Genomic DNA, 14,036 nt, shown 5'->3' on the forward strand with positions numbered 1-14,036 from the left:
CCTCATAATTCTGACAGTACTATATTCCCATGTGTATATTATATACTTTAATACACCGGATCAATATCAACTTATTAAGAATGTCCTTGCAAACAACTAAACAATCTACTACTGTTAACGATTCTGTAAAGAATACACAACCCTCTGATTCTCTACAGATACATTCACCTTGTACGAAAGACGAGCAATAGTGACGTAAACTTTATCCTGAATTTCCAGGTTAAAGTCACAACAATATGTTTAATCTTCGATCTCACAATATTGTAATTACTGATCATCTATTCTAATAGTTCCTTGCAATTTTAACCTTAGTTATAGTATTACCCGGACCTCTATATTATCACAATTATTAACAACGCCGTTTTTCTGAAAAAAACAATTAAAAATGGTCCCTTGGCCCAGTTGGTTAAGGCGTGGTGCTAATAACGCCAAGATCAGCGGTTCGATCCCGCTAGGGACCATTCTTTTTTGCCACATCCGATCAATAACAGATGTGGCTTTTACTTTTATTACTGAAAGCCAAATACTCTTGATATATTACAACTCTACTTTGATCTTTGCAGAAAACCTCTATTTATCAATATTTATCTATTAATATTAATTTCGAACTATCCTAGATACTAAAATGATACACTCGTTTTAATCAATGATCCTATCTATTAGAAAATAATATAGTGTGTCTATAAATTGTTAGAAATAGTACATTCATTAATTAAATAACTTATATGCTCGGTTTAAATTTATGCCTTTAATTTTATTTTTTGAATTTAAAAGAATTATATGACTTATAATTGTCCGACCTCTGTCTTTTATTGTTTCCAGGTACTTTGTCATATCTTGAATTCATCATATTTTGTGATATTTTTGCATTATCCTTTCTATTACTATTATAGTTATTGTTGTTACGAGGGAAGTCTAATGGATGGCTAGTATCATTGTATGATTTTTGTCTTTTTTTATTATTATCGTCCTGATGATGTGAATAGTGTTTACTATTCTTTGATTTATTTTTCTTGCTCTTATTATTTTGATAAGGTGGAGGGTTAAAATTTGAAAATTTCCTCTTTTTAGAATTTGATTTCCTTTTATTATTATTTCGTCCTTGATCGTATTCCTCTTCGTTATATTCATAATCATCATAGTAGCTTTCTTCATTTTCCTCATAGTAATCACAAGTGGAGACTGATCTTTCATCTCTTCTTACATTATCTATATTTTGGAAATATTCCTTTTTCAAAGAATTAGTTAAATTGTCACCTGAAAATGCACTTCCATCTTCATTAGGTACTCTTGAAGAACGTCTTAAGTCACAATCATCACCGAAATGTCCTTTCAAACCACAATTATAGCAGTATATGCTATGCATCGGTAAAATCAACTTCTTCCTCTTTTTAGGCCTGTCATCTTTTAGAAGATAAACCCTCCAAACACTAGGACATCTATCTCTTGAGTGTCTTTTACTATTACATCTAGTGCAAAAGATTCTTTTCCATTTCTGAGGACATTGCGATCTATAGTGCCCACTTTCATTACAGTTTGCACATTTAATGGCTTTCGAACAGTGCTGAGAATAATGATCATCCATAGCACCACAGTACGTACATATAACATGAGGACAGTCCCTCTTTAAATGACCTCGTTGCGAACAATTATTACATTTTGGTGCAGCTTCCTTAATACCACCTTCTTCTTCAGCTAAACCAAAATAACGACCTTGGCCTCTAAGAGCCCTCAACTCATCCGGATTCTCATTCGTATCTTCGATCGAAGGCGCAATAGAAGCACTAGAATTAACCCTACTAGGTGTACTCTCCTTACGGAATGGTAGACTATCCATACTCTCAACCTCACTCAACAATGAAGACATCTTTAACTCTTTTCAATCTGTTTCGAACTAAATTTTCGATATTTCCTAATCTTCCACTAAACCAAATCAACTCAAAGTATAGCCAAATTAACCACACTCTTCAACTAAACTATATAAAACACAAAACAATCAAACTAATTAAACCTTAAACATAAATAAAACCAACTAGTAATCCTCATCTCATCTCATCTCATCTCTTCTTAATGCCATTTTTTCCAACTTTTCATGCTTTTTTTTCCACTGCTTAATTAATTTTCCACCATAATGAAATATTTCGTCATACTGAAAAAATAACAATGAAAAATTATTTAACAAAGTTTTATAAAGGATGTTGTGATAATGTGATGTTAAGTTTGATATTTAAGTGATATTACAAGGGTAATAGGAGCATTCAGATATTATATCAGTGTATATATATCTATATCTATCTGTGCATTTATTTGTGCCTTTTTTATTGGTATTCTGAGGGTTTGGTTTGGATTCCTGTTTGGATTTTAAGCTTTGCGATAGATATTAATTTTGTGTGTGGGGGGCCAGAAGAACGCAAAGGGTTCCTCAAAGGTTAATAGAATATACTTCGGATTCAAGAGTTAATTGATTTATTTGGTCTAATATATTGGATTAGGTTTAGATTTGGGTTTATTTGGTATATCCGCGGTTTCGTTTGTTTTTTTGGTGTCAGATATTTCTTTTAGAAGGGTTTTTTCCAGTGCTGACCAATACACACATACACGTTCTCACATTCTCACAAATACACGCATTTAGTTCATTAGTAATAAGGATATTATTATTGTGGTTTGATTTAAAGTTGATGTTTGATTTATAGTGGTGTGATACAATTTTATAGTTTAATTCCAATATGAGTAATTCTTTTGCTTCAAGGATAAAATCGAAGTTCTTTCAAAATTCAGGCTCGGCTCAAAATTCAAGGCAAAATAACAAGTCTTCGAGAAAATATTTCGATATTTCAAGGGAGTCTGAAACTAATAATGATTTAAGAGCCAACAACAACACTCAAGTACCCGCATCCAATTATAACCAAGAATATGTCACTAGTGGCAACGACGGTTTCGATGACATTACAAGTCAGTATTCTGGGAATGATAATTATGACAACGCCAATGGCCGAATGCGATCAAATGAAGATGCCAATACGTTTGGGGATCAACTAGAATCTCAGCCTTCGTTGAGTAGCAATGACATTTTGAAAAGTACCGATGAACCTTATAGAATACCGTCCGCTGTAACAACTACAGGAACAGGAAATTTTTCTGCTGCTGCGACTTCATCCACTTTAGAGATTTCAACGCCAACTGGGATTCCAATAAATAGAAATACAAAAAAACCTGGTAAGTTTCAAAAATTGAAGAAAAAAATTAGTATCCCAGAGTTAAGTTTAAGATCAACCAGTAACGGCTCTACTTCTACAGAATATTATCACAGTCACAGACCAAACAATAACCATCTAAATATTTATAAATCCATTAGTAGTGACAATGAACTTTCTTACAAGGGGACTAGGAGTACTCGTTCTCATAGCAGAAACAGTTCTATTCCGTTTGGCACACCAAAAGGAACTGTAGAGAACCTTAACGAGTTTTACAGCAATAGCGAAATCAGTAACAATATTACCAATAACAACAGCTATAGTACCTACAACAATAATGATAGTGATATTAACACTAATATTTCTGAATTTAATTCCACGGTGGATGGTTTTATAAGAAAAGTTCATTCGGAAACTGTAAGTGATTATCATGAATACGTCATTCCGCTTTCTAATACCAACTCAAACTCCACTGGAAGTTCACATTACTCAAATGATCATACCCATGGTTCTCCGCATAAATCAGGGTTACAAAGAGGTAGAAGTAGAACTGACGATGCTTCTGATTATGAAGGTACCAAATCTGATAGAAATCCATTGCACTTCCATCGTAAGAAGGAATTCTTCTACCTCTTCTTTAACGGCAAGAAATAGCAAAATTCATATTCAGGAACTATGAATAAATTTTCACTTTCAAGATCAAGAAGTAATTCACAGGCTAGAAATGGTGTAACAATGATGTCAGCCAATACTTCTTCGACATCAAGTTTAACTTCCAAATATGAATTCTCAAGGTCAACCTCTCCAAGAGGTTCTAATAGCTCGTCTCAAAGACCAAATTTATTCGCATCATCTTCTAATACATCATCATCAACAAGAAAAAGAAGTAGTTCAATCGCTAATGCAATTAGTAATTTTGTAAATTTAAAGGGTCATAGTTCATCATCAATTAGATTTCCACCAAATGATGCCTTAGGAAAGATTGTTTCATTATCAGACTTACCACCTCCACCTGAACCTGAATTAGATGAATCGTATAAAGATTATTTAACTAAAATATCACTATATGGAAAACTAATTGGTGTAATTTTGACAGAAAAGGAAAATCCATACAAATCAAAGGCTTTAAACTATTTTTTAACAAATTGTTTTGATTTCAAAGAACTTCCTATAGATATCGCCTTGCGTGAACTCTTAATGTTTGTTGAACTGCCCAAAGAAACACAGCAAATCGATAGATTATTGCAAGAGTTTAGTAATGTCTATTATGAAGAGCATAAAAAAGATCCTTCTTCATGCGGTTGTAAAGACAGTAACCAAGTTTATTTTGTCGTTTTTTCATTATTAATGTTGCATACCGATTTCTATAATCCTAATAATAAACAAAAAATGTCCAAACAAGAATTCATAAGCTTGGTCCATGAAGATATCGATTCAGGTGGTAATGAAATAGCAAAAGATATTCTTTCATATTTCTATGATAATATAACTACAAAAGAATCTCCCAAATTTGATTTCTCAAAGCTTGGTTTCGGTTTCCCAGATGCCTCAGATGATAAGGAAAAAGAGAAAGAAAAGGAAAAGCTCACTAGGCAACCTACATCTTTAGAGTTGTTTTTGGATGCCAATGAACCAACTTTAAGTTTGTATTCTCCGAAGAGCATTATTGCAGGTAGACTTTTGTCTCCGACAGATCATTTACCTGTTCCACAATTATCAAGTGGTCGCTCGACATCTGCATCTTTATCCACGTACTTAGGATATTCTGGAAGTTCTTCATCAACGGGTAATAATAATATGCCTGCTAGAGATGACATTGATTTGTACAGCCACATCTGTTATAATACATTATCTGACGTTAGCATGGAATCTGAGGTAGAAGAAGTTTGGGATCCTAATTATCTGAATAAACCATTCTCGAGAGCGATAGACAACAAGTGTTACAAGTTTTACTGCATTTTAAATGAATTGAAAGGTGCATATTTACGAATTCACAGAGATTGCTTTGGTAAGATTGCTAACTTGAACTACGAAGTGCTTAATGAATGTGAAGAAACATATTTATATCTTAAGATTATCCAAATGAGTGAAATAAGTGAATTAAGTATAAGTAAGAAGTTTTCAATTGTAGGAAATAATAATAAGATGTATTGGAAGCCACTCTGTGCGATTCTTACATCATATGGTCTTTTATTATTCGAAAACTTCGATTGGATTGTTCCCAACTTAGTTCTGGATGAGCGGACTAATACAACGAATTATATAATTAATTTTAAAGAAGGTGTATCAAGTCTAGCAGACTCCATAATTGAATTCAGTGATATGCTGGCAGTGACATCGAGAAATGAGCTTGGGAAAACCTCATTCAGCTCAATTTTTTCTTCTGAACTTGGTGAAGATAATGATGATTCTAATATTGCAATCCAAGGGAATACAATAAACGATATTTTAAATAAAGAAGATGAAGATTTACTTTTATACATTCAAAGTCCAACAAAGAAATATATTTGGAAATGTATTGTTGCAAATGAAAGAGATAATTGGGTCGATTCAATTAATTTAATGGCTTCATTCAGTGGATGTTTCATCGATCTCAACACTATATATAATACAGTAATTTTATTAATGAGGATAAAAACATGTGACAAAATTGAAAAGTTGAAAGCTACTAAACAAGAAAAGCTAGAAAAGCTGAAGGATAAAGAGAAGAATCTAGCATTTTACCGTCAAGCAATTCCTATGAGTATTAGAACAAAACGAGAATTAATCATCTGCATCAAACAGCTGGCTGTTCAAATGGATGAATTAATTTTTAAGATAAAAAAAAGTGCTGCATATATCGATATTATAACACAAATGATTTCTCAAAGACAAGATCATGTATCATATTCACATAGCAGGCAAAACTCTATTAGCATAAACTTGCCATCATTAAATCTAGGAGAGAAATTTGATTCTTCGAATTTTGACGATAAGATGTTACATTCAGAGAAGTAGGAAAATTGCATCAGATTAGTGCAAACATCTAAGTGCTATTTTATAGGATAAATATACTTACTTGAAGATAAATAGTTAATGATATAATGACTTTTAAATCTATAATATTACATTTTAACCTATATATATATTTATATAAATACTAATACGTAAAATAAGGTATTGAAGATAATGTGATTAATGGCAGAGAAACAGAAGGCTTCGTTCAATGTATCACAAATTAGAAAAGGATGCATAAGACTCAGAATATGTATCACACGGTAAAAGGAATATCACTTCATTTAGATCCCCCAATCATTCTCTTTTCATAATGTCTATCAACTCTATTGCTACCGATATTAGTGATTCTTGGACAGCCATCTCTATGGTTCTCCAGTTCACAACACTCCCAACAGTAGTAAGCTTCAGTCACTCCAGGTGATCCACATATTATACAAGAAGTACCAGTCTTCCCAAATGAACATTGATCACATATCCTAACCTTGCTTCTTGGTTTAACATATGAATCACAGATTGGACATTTACCATCACATTTCTCACATAATAGCCCTAATTTAGTACCTGGCTGTTTCATACACATAACCAAATCAAACTGGTGGCGAGACATTCCAGCTATATGCTTTTTTGACTCCTCTTAAACTATCCTTTACTCACCTTCTTAACCCTTGTTCATCAGCTCATCTCATCGTTATCTTAAAGCTTTCATATTAAAATATCTTTCATTTAAAATATAGAAAATGAGATGACCCTATTAATAGAAGTTGAAAGTATTTGGTAAAGATAGAAAGAGACTAAAGGGTCAGTTACATGTGGGAAAGGGTTATATATCTAGAATAAATGAGTGATCTTGAGTGTGCTATTTGTTTTGAAGAGTTTAAGGAGGATAGATGTGCCTTAAATCCCTGTCATCATACTTTCCATTTGGAATGTATTAGGATATGGCATTCTTATGCTGATGATTTAAAATGTCCAACCTGTCGAACAGAATCAGAGACTATAACACTTGGTTTTGAAGGTGTTTCTGATGGTTATGGGGTTATTATCAATTTACGTGATGGATTTTATGTGAGGAAGCTACAAGAATTTAGCGAGATGACTAGTGTAGGTCAAACTCCCCAGATTATTACTGATTTTAATATTAATCAAGAAGTGGAAGAAGAAGAAGATAATGACGACAACGAAGATTCTGGTGATGATCATCGACTTAAGGATGAGGGATCAGGGGTCGATGTTCTTGTGAATGAAATGGGAGAGCTGTCTATTACTGAAAATACTGTACGAGTGCCATCAACGACAAGAATCTTACAATGCAATATTTGTGGAGAGATTGATGAATCAATAAACGAGTGTTGCGATGATTGTAATACGTTATATCATGATCACTGTCTCCGATCATTGGCAATTGAAATATTCCAACCACAGAGTTGGGAATTATGTGTTCAATGTAATAAAAAATTAGGGAAATTTAATATGCCAGGAGAAGATGTAAGAACTTTCAATCCAGATAGTTCAAAAATAGTTAATGGAAGACTAAGAGATAAGAATAGTTTGGCTACAGAAAGGATATACCACAATATGCATCTAGATGAATTCGAAACTTTAAGAACAGTGAAGTATAAGATACAGGAACATGTTCGAAATGTGTTGAATGACTTTAAAAAAAGGGCTAAGAATAAAGGCATTTCAATAAGCACAGCAGATTTTATATTTGTTAACAAGTTTGTCTCACGGAATCTATATCAAATATCAGAATATAAATATAAAGCAAATGAAATAGATTATGATGGAGAAGCAAAGAAACAGGTATTGCATCAACTTATTTTATTGGGTTATACCAACATTTGAAACATAGACCTACCAATTAAAGCATATGAATTTTGTCAAATCATAGATGTGACATTAAAAAGATATCGTTAAAATAACTATATAAAAAATTATATATACACTTATATCACTAATGTAATTCATCTTTTATTATAGAATGCCATTAAGCCCTTTTCCTTCTCATAGGGCCCTTAGGTTTACTGAATCTTTGAGCAGAAGAACCACTATCAACTTTTGCATCAGCTTCTTCTTCATTTTTACTTGAAATCAATGAAATTTCTAATTCTTCTGGATCACCAATTTCTAAAACATTTGCAAAATTTATACTTTCAGAATCTTTCAAATGATTGATGAATCCTGTTTTGTTAGAGGCGTACAACATACGTTCCTTAACTTTACTACCTGAAGGACAACTGTAAATGAAGTATAACATATCACCATTCTTAAAGATTGTATAACTTGGGTGTTCTTGAATTATTTTCAAGTCTTCTGGACGACTGATAGTCTCTTTATTTATAATCTGGACATTTTCATTTTGTCCATCGATTGTAAATTGAATGACATTATTTGTGTTTAATGAATCTGAAATCGAAGAGCCACCAGTGACAACATCGAATGCCAAAGAAGCAGGAACACCATCAGTTTGTGAAACTAATTTATGATTTTTGGCGAATTGGGATAAACGCATACTACGATGTTGTTCTTCAACTTCTATATTGCTTCTTTCAGATTCAGAAAGTAAAGTAGATTTGATTTCTTCACTGTCATTCAAGTTATCATCGAATTCTTCAGGAACAGTAAACAAAACTTGCTTGTTAATATCATTGGTACCTATCTGTCTGACCAATGTATTCTTAGTTGAAGCATACAACATCTTGTATCTAACATGAGAATCATCTGGAACAAATGAAATGAAGTTATATTGATCTGGTGCAGAACTCGAAGAATCTTTGATAAAAACATATAAAGGTTCTTTACCCAAATTTGATTTCAATTCTTCAATGCTATTATATTTGGCTTTATACAACACACTGGTGAAATCATCAGATATCTCACCTGTAATTATAACTATCCCTTTTGATCCTACCTCAGCATTCCTTAAATTATCAACCAATTGTTGTTCAGCAACTATACCTGATTGATTTGACATTTTTTAAATTAATTGGAATCTTAACCTATTGGAACCCTTTCTATTGCCAATGCTTGATAATCTCCCCTATTTGATATATGGTATGATTCGAATACTTTTAAAATATTTAATTGGAAGTACACCATTTTCAAATCAATTGAGGGAAGCATTTCCGTCAAAAGTTACCCGGAGCTAGAACCGTGTAATATGACAAATATCACTGGTAGAACTTTCATAAGCATAATGATAATCATGTCCAATAATACAAGTACCAGGTATATCTAATATTTTAGATCCCTACCTGGCCTCTACCCCAAATAGATATATATCATATTAACAAAAATAAAACGACATGCAATAAATGCTAAGAATGCCTTGAGGCAACCCTTCCCAAAATACACTTTACCAAATCAATAATATGAATCTCAAATATTTACCCTTACACTTGCTTCAAAAGGACAAAACTTAAGAAATTATTGGAATCCTCATACTCTGATTTACCTTCTCACTCGGTTGCCAGTGGTCATATTCCCAACTTTTATCACGGATAACACATTTTTATTTCAGCGGCTAAATTTAAATATACAGAAAATCATATAAGATCCTGGATCAATCATGATTTCAAATCGTACAAACATCTAAGCAGACTTATGGTTGTCCTCATTCGTATTTCCCCATATATGTATTAACGACTGCTACAAGTTGGCTATATTTATCTACATGTTGTCGACTCGATTGTTGTAATGATAATGTTATGTTATGTTTGATTTATAACGAAAATGATGAGCAAATCTCGTATTGTTTGAGATTAAGGGACATTTTAACCCAAAATAAATACACATGTTCGTGGATAATTACATGCAATCAAGACATCACGTGATAACAATTGTTCCACGTGATGTATAAATTCAAAACCCGGGTAATGTATGACGTTTCCAATATCCCAAAGGGTTCATTTTTAATATTTGATTCCAAAAATGAAACATTCTTGTAACTTAAAGCGAATGGTATCAAAGATATATGATGGTTTATTGATCATTCTTTAACTTTAAGATGCTTTTGAAGTGGCTACTAGGTCTGTATCAGATTACCAGTTCATACTTGGCAGGAGTTTTGCTTTTATTTGAACTGTGTCTCCCAGGAATCTAGTAAAACAAAGGAAAAAGAAATACACATTTCCCTTTGTAATTGTAGCCAGATCTATTTTGAAATAGACTGAAACTGATATTTGTTAGGTTTTAGATTTTGTATAAAACGGTGACAGTTTGGTCGGAATTCAAATGATTAGTTTTAAACTGTTTTTAGCCATATATTTGTTTGGTGGGTTAACTTTTATCCCATTGATATTATATTTGGTTATAAAATTACATTTTTTATTGAATACAGTTGATGATGAAAGTACTGAAAATGTTAAAAATCAATTACTTAATGATATGGTAGACCCGAACTTTAAAGCTGGGAAATTCCAAGAAGATATAGGCGTAAAAGTGTTTAGAAAAGGTTGGATTACAGTAACTAGAGAATATTACCATCATTTTTCCGAATTGTCAAAATTAGGTTCTGATTCAGACACTGATTCTGTTCTAGATAGATCTCAATTGAAAAAGAAACAGCGGTTCTATGCAGTTTTGAAACATGGAAATTTATTCTTATACAAAAGAGATGACCCTAATAGTGATTTAGTAAATGCAATCTCGTTGAACCAAGCTTTTGTGAGTATTTGGCCAAGAGATCCCTCAAATGAGGTTTTGGATGGTTCTTTGTTCACTAAAAGAACTTGTATTTGCATATTGAAAAAAGGCGCTGTCTCTTACGATGATCAAAACAGAAAAATTGTATTCGATGGAATGAATACCCAAGATCAAGACTCGCCATTATCTCCAACGACCCCTTCTACAGGTTCAGCAACTGCTATCTCACCATCAAACAAATATTTCTTGTACTTTGACAATAACATGGATAAAGAAGACTGGTATTTCGATCTAATTAATGCATCAAAAAACGAAAAGACTCTGGATGATATCAATCCTTTGAATCCAATGAGCTCAGCAAAAACTGCTCATTTGAATACACATGATTCTTTACTTTTGATCCAAAATATCAATGCTACAGAAGGTCAATTATCGACAAAATGGTTGAATGTGTTAATAGGTCGTTTGTTTTTATCACTACAACAAACAGAGGCTTTGAATAATTATTTTAATAGAACTGTCTATAAGAAATTATCAAAAATTCATAAACCAGGATTTTTAGATGATTTGGCAGTTCAAAAAATAGATGTTGGCCATTCAGCACCTTTAATAACAAACCCTGTATTGAGAGAATTATCCCCAGAAGGTGCTACAAAAATTGCCTTTGATATACAATATAGAGGTGATATGAATATAATTATTGCAACAAAGGTAAACATAAGTTTGGGTTCAAGGTTTAAACAAAGAGAGTTTTCAGTACAATTATCTATTAAGGTCAAAGAAATTTCTGGCCCAATGATCTTGATCATTAAACCTCCTCCTTCGAATAGAATTTGGTATGCATTTGAATCAGAGCCGATATTAAACTTTGAAATTGAGCCAATCGTAAGTTCAAGTAAGCTTTCTTACAATGTGATCACAAATGCGATAAAAAGTAAATTAATTGAAGGTATTAAGGAATCATTAGTTGCACCTTTTATGGATGATTTAGTATTTTACCCAACGGAGTCAGAGATATTTAGGGGTGGTATTTGGGAAAAAAATGAATCTGAACCACCAGAGGTTCCATCGAACCCTGATACCTCGTCAATTCCCTCTACAGAAAAATTTTTGTCAAATGACGATATGGATAATTTATTAACTGAAAAGGTAACAATACCCAATTTTGAAGTCGATAGTTTGGATGAAACACATTCAGCTGCCAGCTCTGCAGATTACAAAGGTAGCCAAATGTCAAATGTTAAAAAACGTACATTACAAAAAGTTGAAAGTTTAAAAAATTCTATTCAATATAGAAAATCATCTTCTAATGGATTGTCTGATAAAGATGAGTTTACTTCTCCTGCATCTAGTGACACAAGATCGATAGGTTCTACTGAAACAACTGAAGAAAACAGTTCATCTAAGAAATATATCAAATATTCAATTAAGAAGATTGGTAAATGGTACAAGGATAATGTTGCATCTAGTGATGACAACAATAACAATTATCAAGTCACAGACAAGGACAAAGATCTTTATAATGACAATCAATCGCAACAATATGAAGTAAAGCCGGTTGAGTTGCATTCATTGCAGGATGCAGGCTCTCAAAATGATCTTGTTACAAATGCAAATGTCGAACCAAAAGGAGAGTTACCTCAGCCAACATTGAAACCTGCACCAGTTATTTTGGAGAATGATAGCCCGAAGATGATTTCAAATAGAAGGAGACCAGTTCCTAAGGTTCCAAATGTCCCTCTAGCATTAGCTGTATCAACTTCCATGACAACCAGTGGATCTTCTTCATCTTTAAAAAGCCCAACTTCTCCTACTCCACCTTCAACTGGCATGTTTATTAACCACGAAAGGACGAGATCTATTTCATCTTCATCGTCAACAGATGTACATAACTACATCAATCCTGACTTCAAAGAAGCTCAACTAAAAGGGTTTATTAAACATAATGATTTTACCACCGATACATTTAATGATACAGTTAATGAAGGTAAATTACACTTAGCTATGCAACAAAGAGAAGGAGTTATCAAAAATGATTACAATTCCTCAAATTTGACTCTACAAGAAAAATTGGATGCACCTACTGATGAGAAAGAATTAACTAATTAATTGTTTTTATTAATGCATGATAATTAAATATTTTATTTAGCAGGATATTAGATAAAATATACAGTTAATAGTAATATATTTGGTACCTTAAAACACCAAACCATACTTGCTTCATTTTTAAACCAAGGAGAAAAAAACAGACCTAGAGACCTCTGTTATTTCCTGACTAAATCAATTAGCTGGTTTCATGTGTTGGTAGAAGAGAAAAATATGAATGGTAATTCGTGGGTAATCGAACTTTGAATCACACCTTAATAATGGTCTCTATATTATTTTCTTCTAACTAAAAGAAAGAAACAATAGAAGTGAAATAATCATAAAATATGAGTCTCCGGGATATCTGAAAGTGATTAATAACTGTAGCATTGATCAATTAGACAAATTTTTCGTTTACCTCTTCCATAATCATTTGAATTATATTTACTTTACAAGTTTATCATTGTTGTTGTTGTGCTTGTTGTTGTGCTTGTTGTGCCTGTTGCTGTGCTGCCGCAGCAGCAGCAGCAGCTCTCAATTCAGCTTCATAATTCAATAGTCTTTTAAACAATAAAATATGTGGTTCTGGTGCATGACACTCATAATGTTCCCAACCCAAAGATTGTGTAATACCTAAACCTCTCCATTCATCCTCAGTCAGTATACGTAAAGTACCTGTTTCTGAATTGAAATAATCAGAAGGAATTACTTTTAGCATTGCCTTGGGTAGCATAACATGTCTATATTCGTGAGTATCATCTGAATAACGTGGAGAATAATGTATAGACTCTTGAAATTCTAAAGCACGAGCTCTTTCTTGATCTGATAATTTTCTCCCTTGGAAAGTATGATGCTGATTATGATACATAATAAACCAATTTGATACACTGCTCTACCCTTCAATCAAATCTTAATTACACTTAGAACTAAACCTTCTTAAAAGCAAATAAACACGTTAATAGTTATTCTTTTCTGTATTAAATCTGAATCTTAAATTTTCAATATTTTTTTTTTTCAGGCTTCATCTAAAAATGTTGATATTTGGCGTGTCGTTGTGTACAAGGGATAAACAAACAGGCAGAGACAGACACGTCAAGACATGATAAATGTGAGAAT

The 14,036-nt window shown here is 32.6% G+C and overlaps 8 protein-coding genes and 1 non-coding gene across 9 annotated transcripts; 5 read left to right on the plus strand and 4 right to left on the minus strand.

The window, feature by feature from the left end:
• The first annotated feature begins 387 nt into the window (after positions 1-387).
• Kpol_538trna1 lies at positions 388-461 on the plus strand. The gene has a single exon. It is a non-coding gene; the product is annotated as a tRNA-Ile (tRNA).
• Positions 462-754: 293 nt separating this feature from the next.
• Kpol_538p1 (zinc finger CCHC domain-containing protein) lies at positions 755-1,867 on the minus strand (the record flags this gene model as incomplete). Its single annotated transcript, XM_001645049.1, has 1 exon — positions 755-1,867. One exon carries the CDS (start codon positions 1,865-1,867, stop codon positions 755-757), a length of 1,113 nt encoding a protein of 370 aa, XP_001645099.1.
• An 859-nt stretch (positions 1,868-2,726) lies between these two features.
• TOS7 (Tos7p) lies at positions 2,727-3,848 on the plus strand (the record flags this gene model as incomplete). The annotated part of the gene is made up of 1 exon (XM_001645050.1): positions 2,727-3,848. One exon carries the CDS (start codon positions 2,727-2,729, stop codon positions 3,846-3,848), a length of 1,122 nt encoding a protein of 373 aa, XP_001645100.1.
• A 21-nt stretch (positions 3,849-3,869) lies between these two features.
• On the plus strand, positions 3,870-6,191 carry SYT1 (Arf family guanine nucleotide exchange factor SYT1; the record flags this gene model as incomplete). The annotated part of the gene is made up of 1 exon (XM_001645051.1): positions 3,870-6,191. One exon carries the CDS (start codon positions 3,870-3,872, stop codon positions 6,189-6,191), a length of 2,322 nt encoding a protein of 773 aa, XP_001645101.1.
• A 277-nt stretch (positions 6,192-6,468) lies between these two features.
• On the minus strand, positions 6,469-6,798 carry RDS3 (U2 snRNP complex subunit RDS3; the record flags this gene model as incomplete). The annotated part of the gene is made up of 1 exon (XM_001645052.1): positions 6,469-6,798. One exon carries the CDS (start codon positions 6,796-6,798, stop codon positions 6,469-6,471), a length of 330 nt encoding a protein of 109 aa, XP_001645102.1.
• Positions 6,799-7,028: 230 nt separating this feature from the next.
• On the plus strand, positions 7,029-8,036 carry ASR1 (ubiquitin-protein ligase ASR1; the record flags this gene model as incomplete). Its single annotated transcript, XM_001645053.1, has 1 exon — positions 7,029-8,036. The coding sequence occupies one exon, from the start codon at positions 7,029-7,031 to the stop codon at positions 8,034-8,036; it is 1,008 nt and encodes a 335-aa protein (XP_001645103.1).
• Positions 8,037-8,178: 142 nt separating this feature from the next.
• Positions 8,179-9,165, minus strand: TWF1 (twinfilin TWF1; the record flags this gene model as incomplete). Its single annotated transcript, XM_001645054.1, has 1 exon — positions 8,179-9,165. The coding sequence occupies one exon, from the start codon at positions 9,163-9,165 to the stop codon at positions 8,179-8,181; it is 987 nt and encodes a 328-aa protein (XP_001645104.1).
• Positions 9,166-10,424: 1,259 nt separating this feature from the next.
• NVJ2 (Nvj2p) lies at positions 10,425-12,944 on the plus strand (the record flags this gene model as incomplete). The annotated part of the gene is made up of 1 exon (XM_001645055.1): positions 10,425-12,944. One exon carries the CDS (start codon positions 10,425-10,427, stop codon positions 12,942-12,944), a length of 2,520 nt encoding a protein of 839 aa, XP_001645105.1.
• A 436-nt stretch (positions 12,945-13,380) lies between these two features.
• On the minus strand, positions 13,381-13,788 carry CKS1 (cyclin-dependent protein kinase regulatory subunit CKS1; the record flags this gene model as incomplete). Its single annotated transcript, XM_001645056.1, has 1 exon — positions 13,381-13,788. The coding sequence occupies one exon, from the start codon at positions 13,786-13,788 to the stop codon at positions 13,381-13,383; it is 408 nt and encodes a 135-aa protein (XP_001645106.1).
• Positions 13,789-14,036: the final 248 nt, after the last annotated feature.

The sequence above is a fragment of the Vanderwaltozyma polyspora genome, genomic scaffold (assembly GCF_000150035.1).
Source record: "Vanderwaltozyma polyspora DSM 70294 KpolScaffold538 genomic scaffold, whole genome shotgun sequence".
NCBI lineage: Eukaryota > Fungi > Ascomycota > Saccharomycetes > Saccharomycetales > Saccharomycetaceae > Vanderwaltozyma > Vanderwaltozyma polyspora.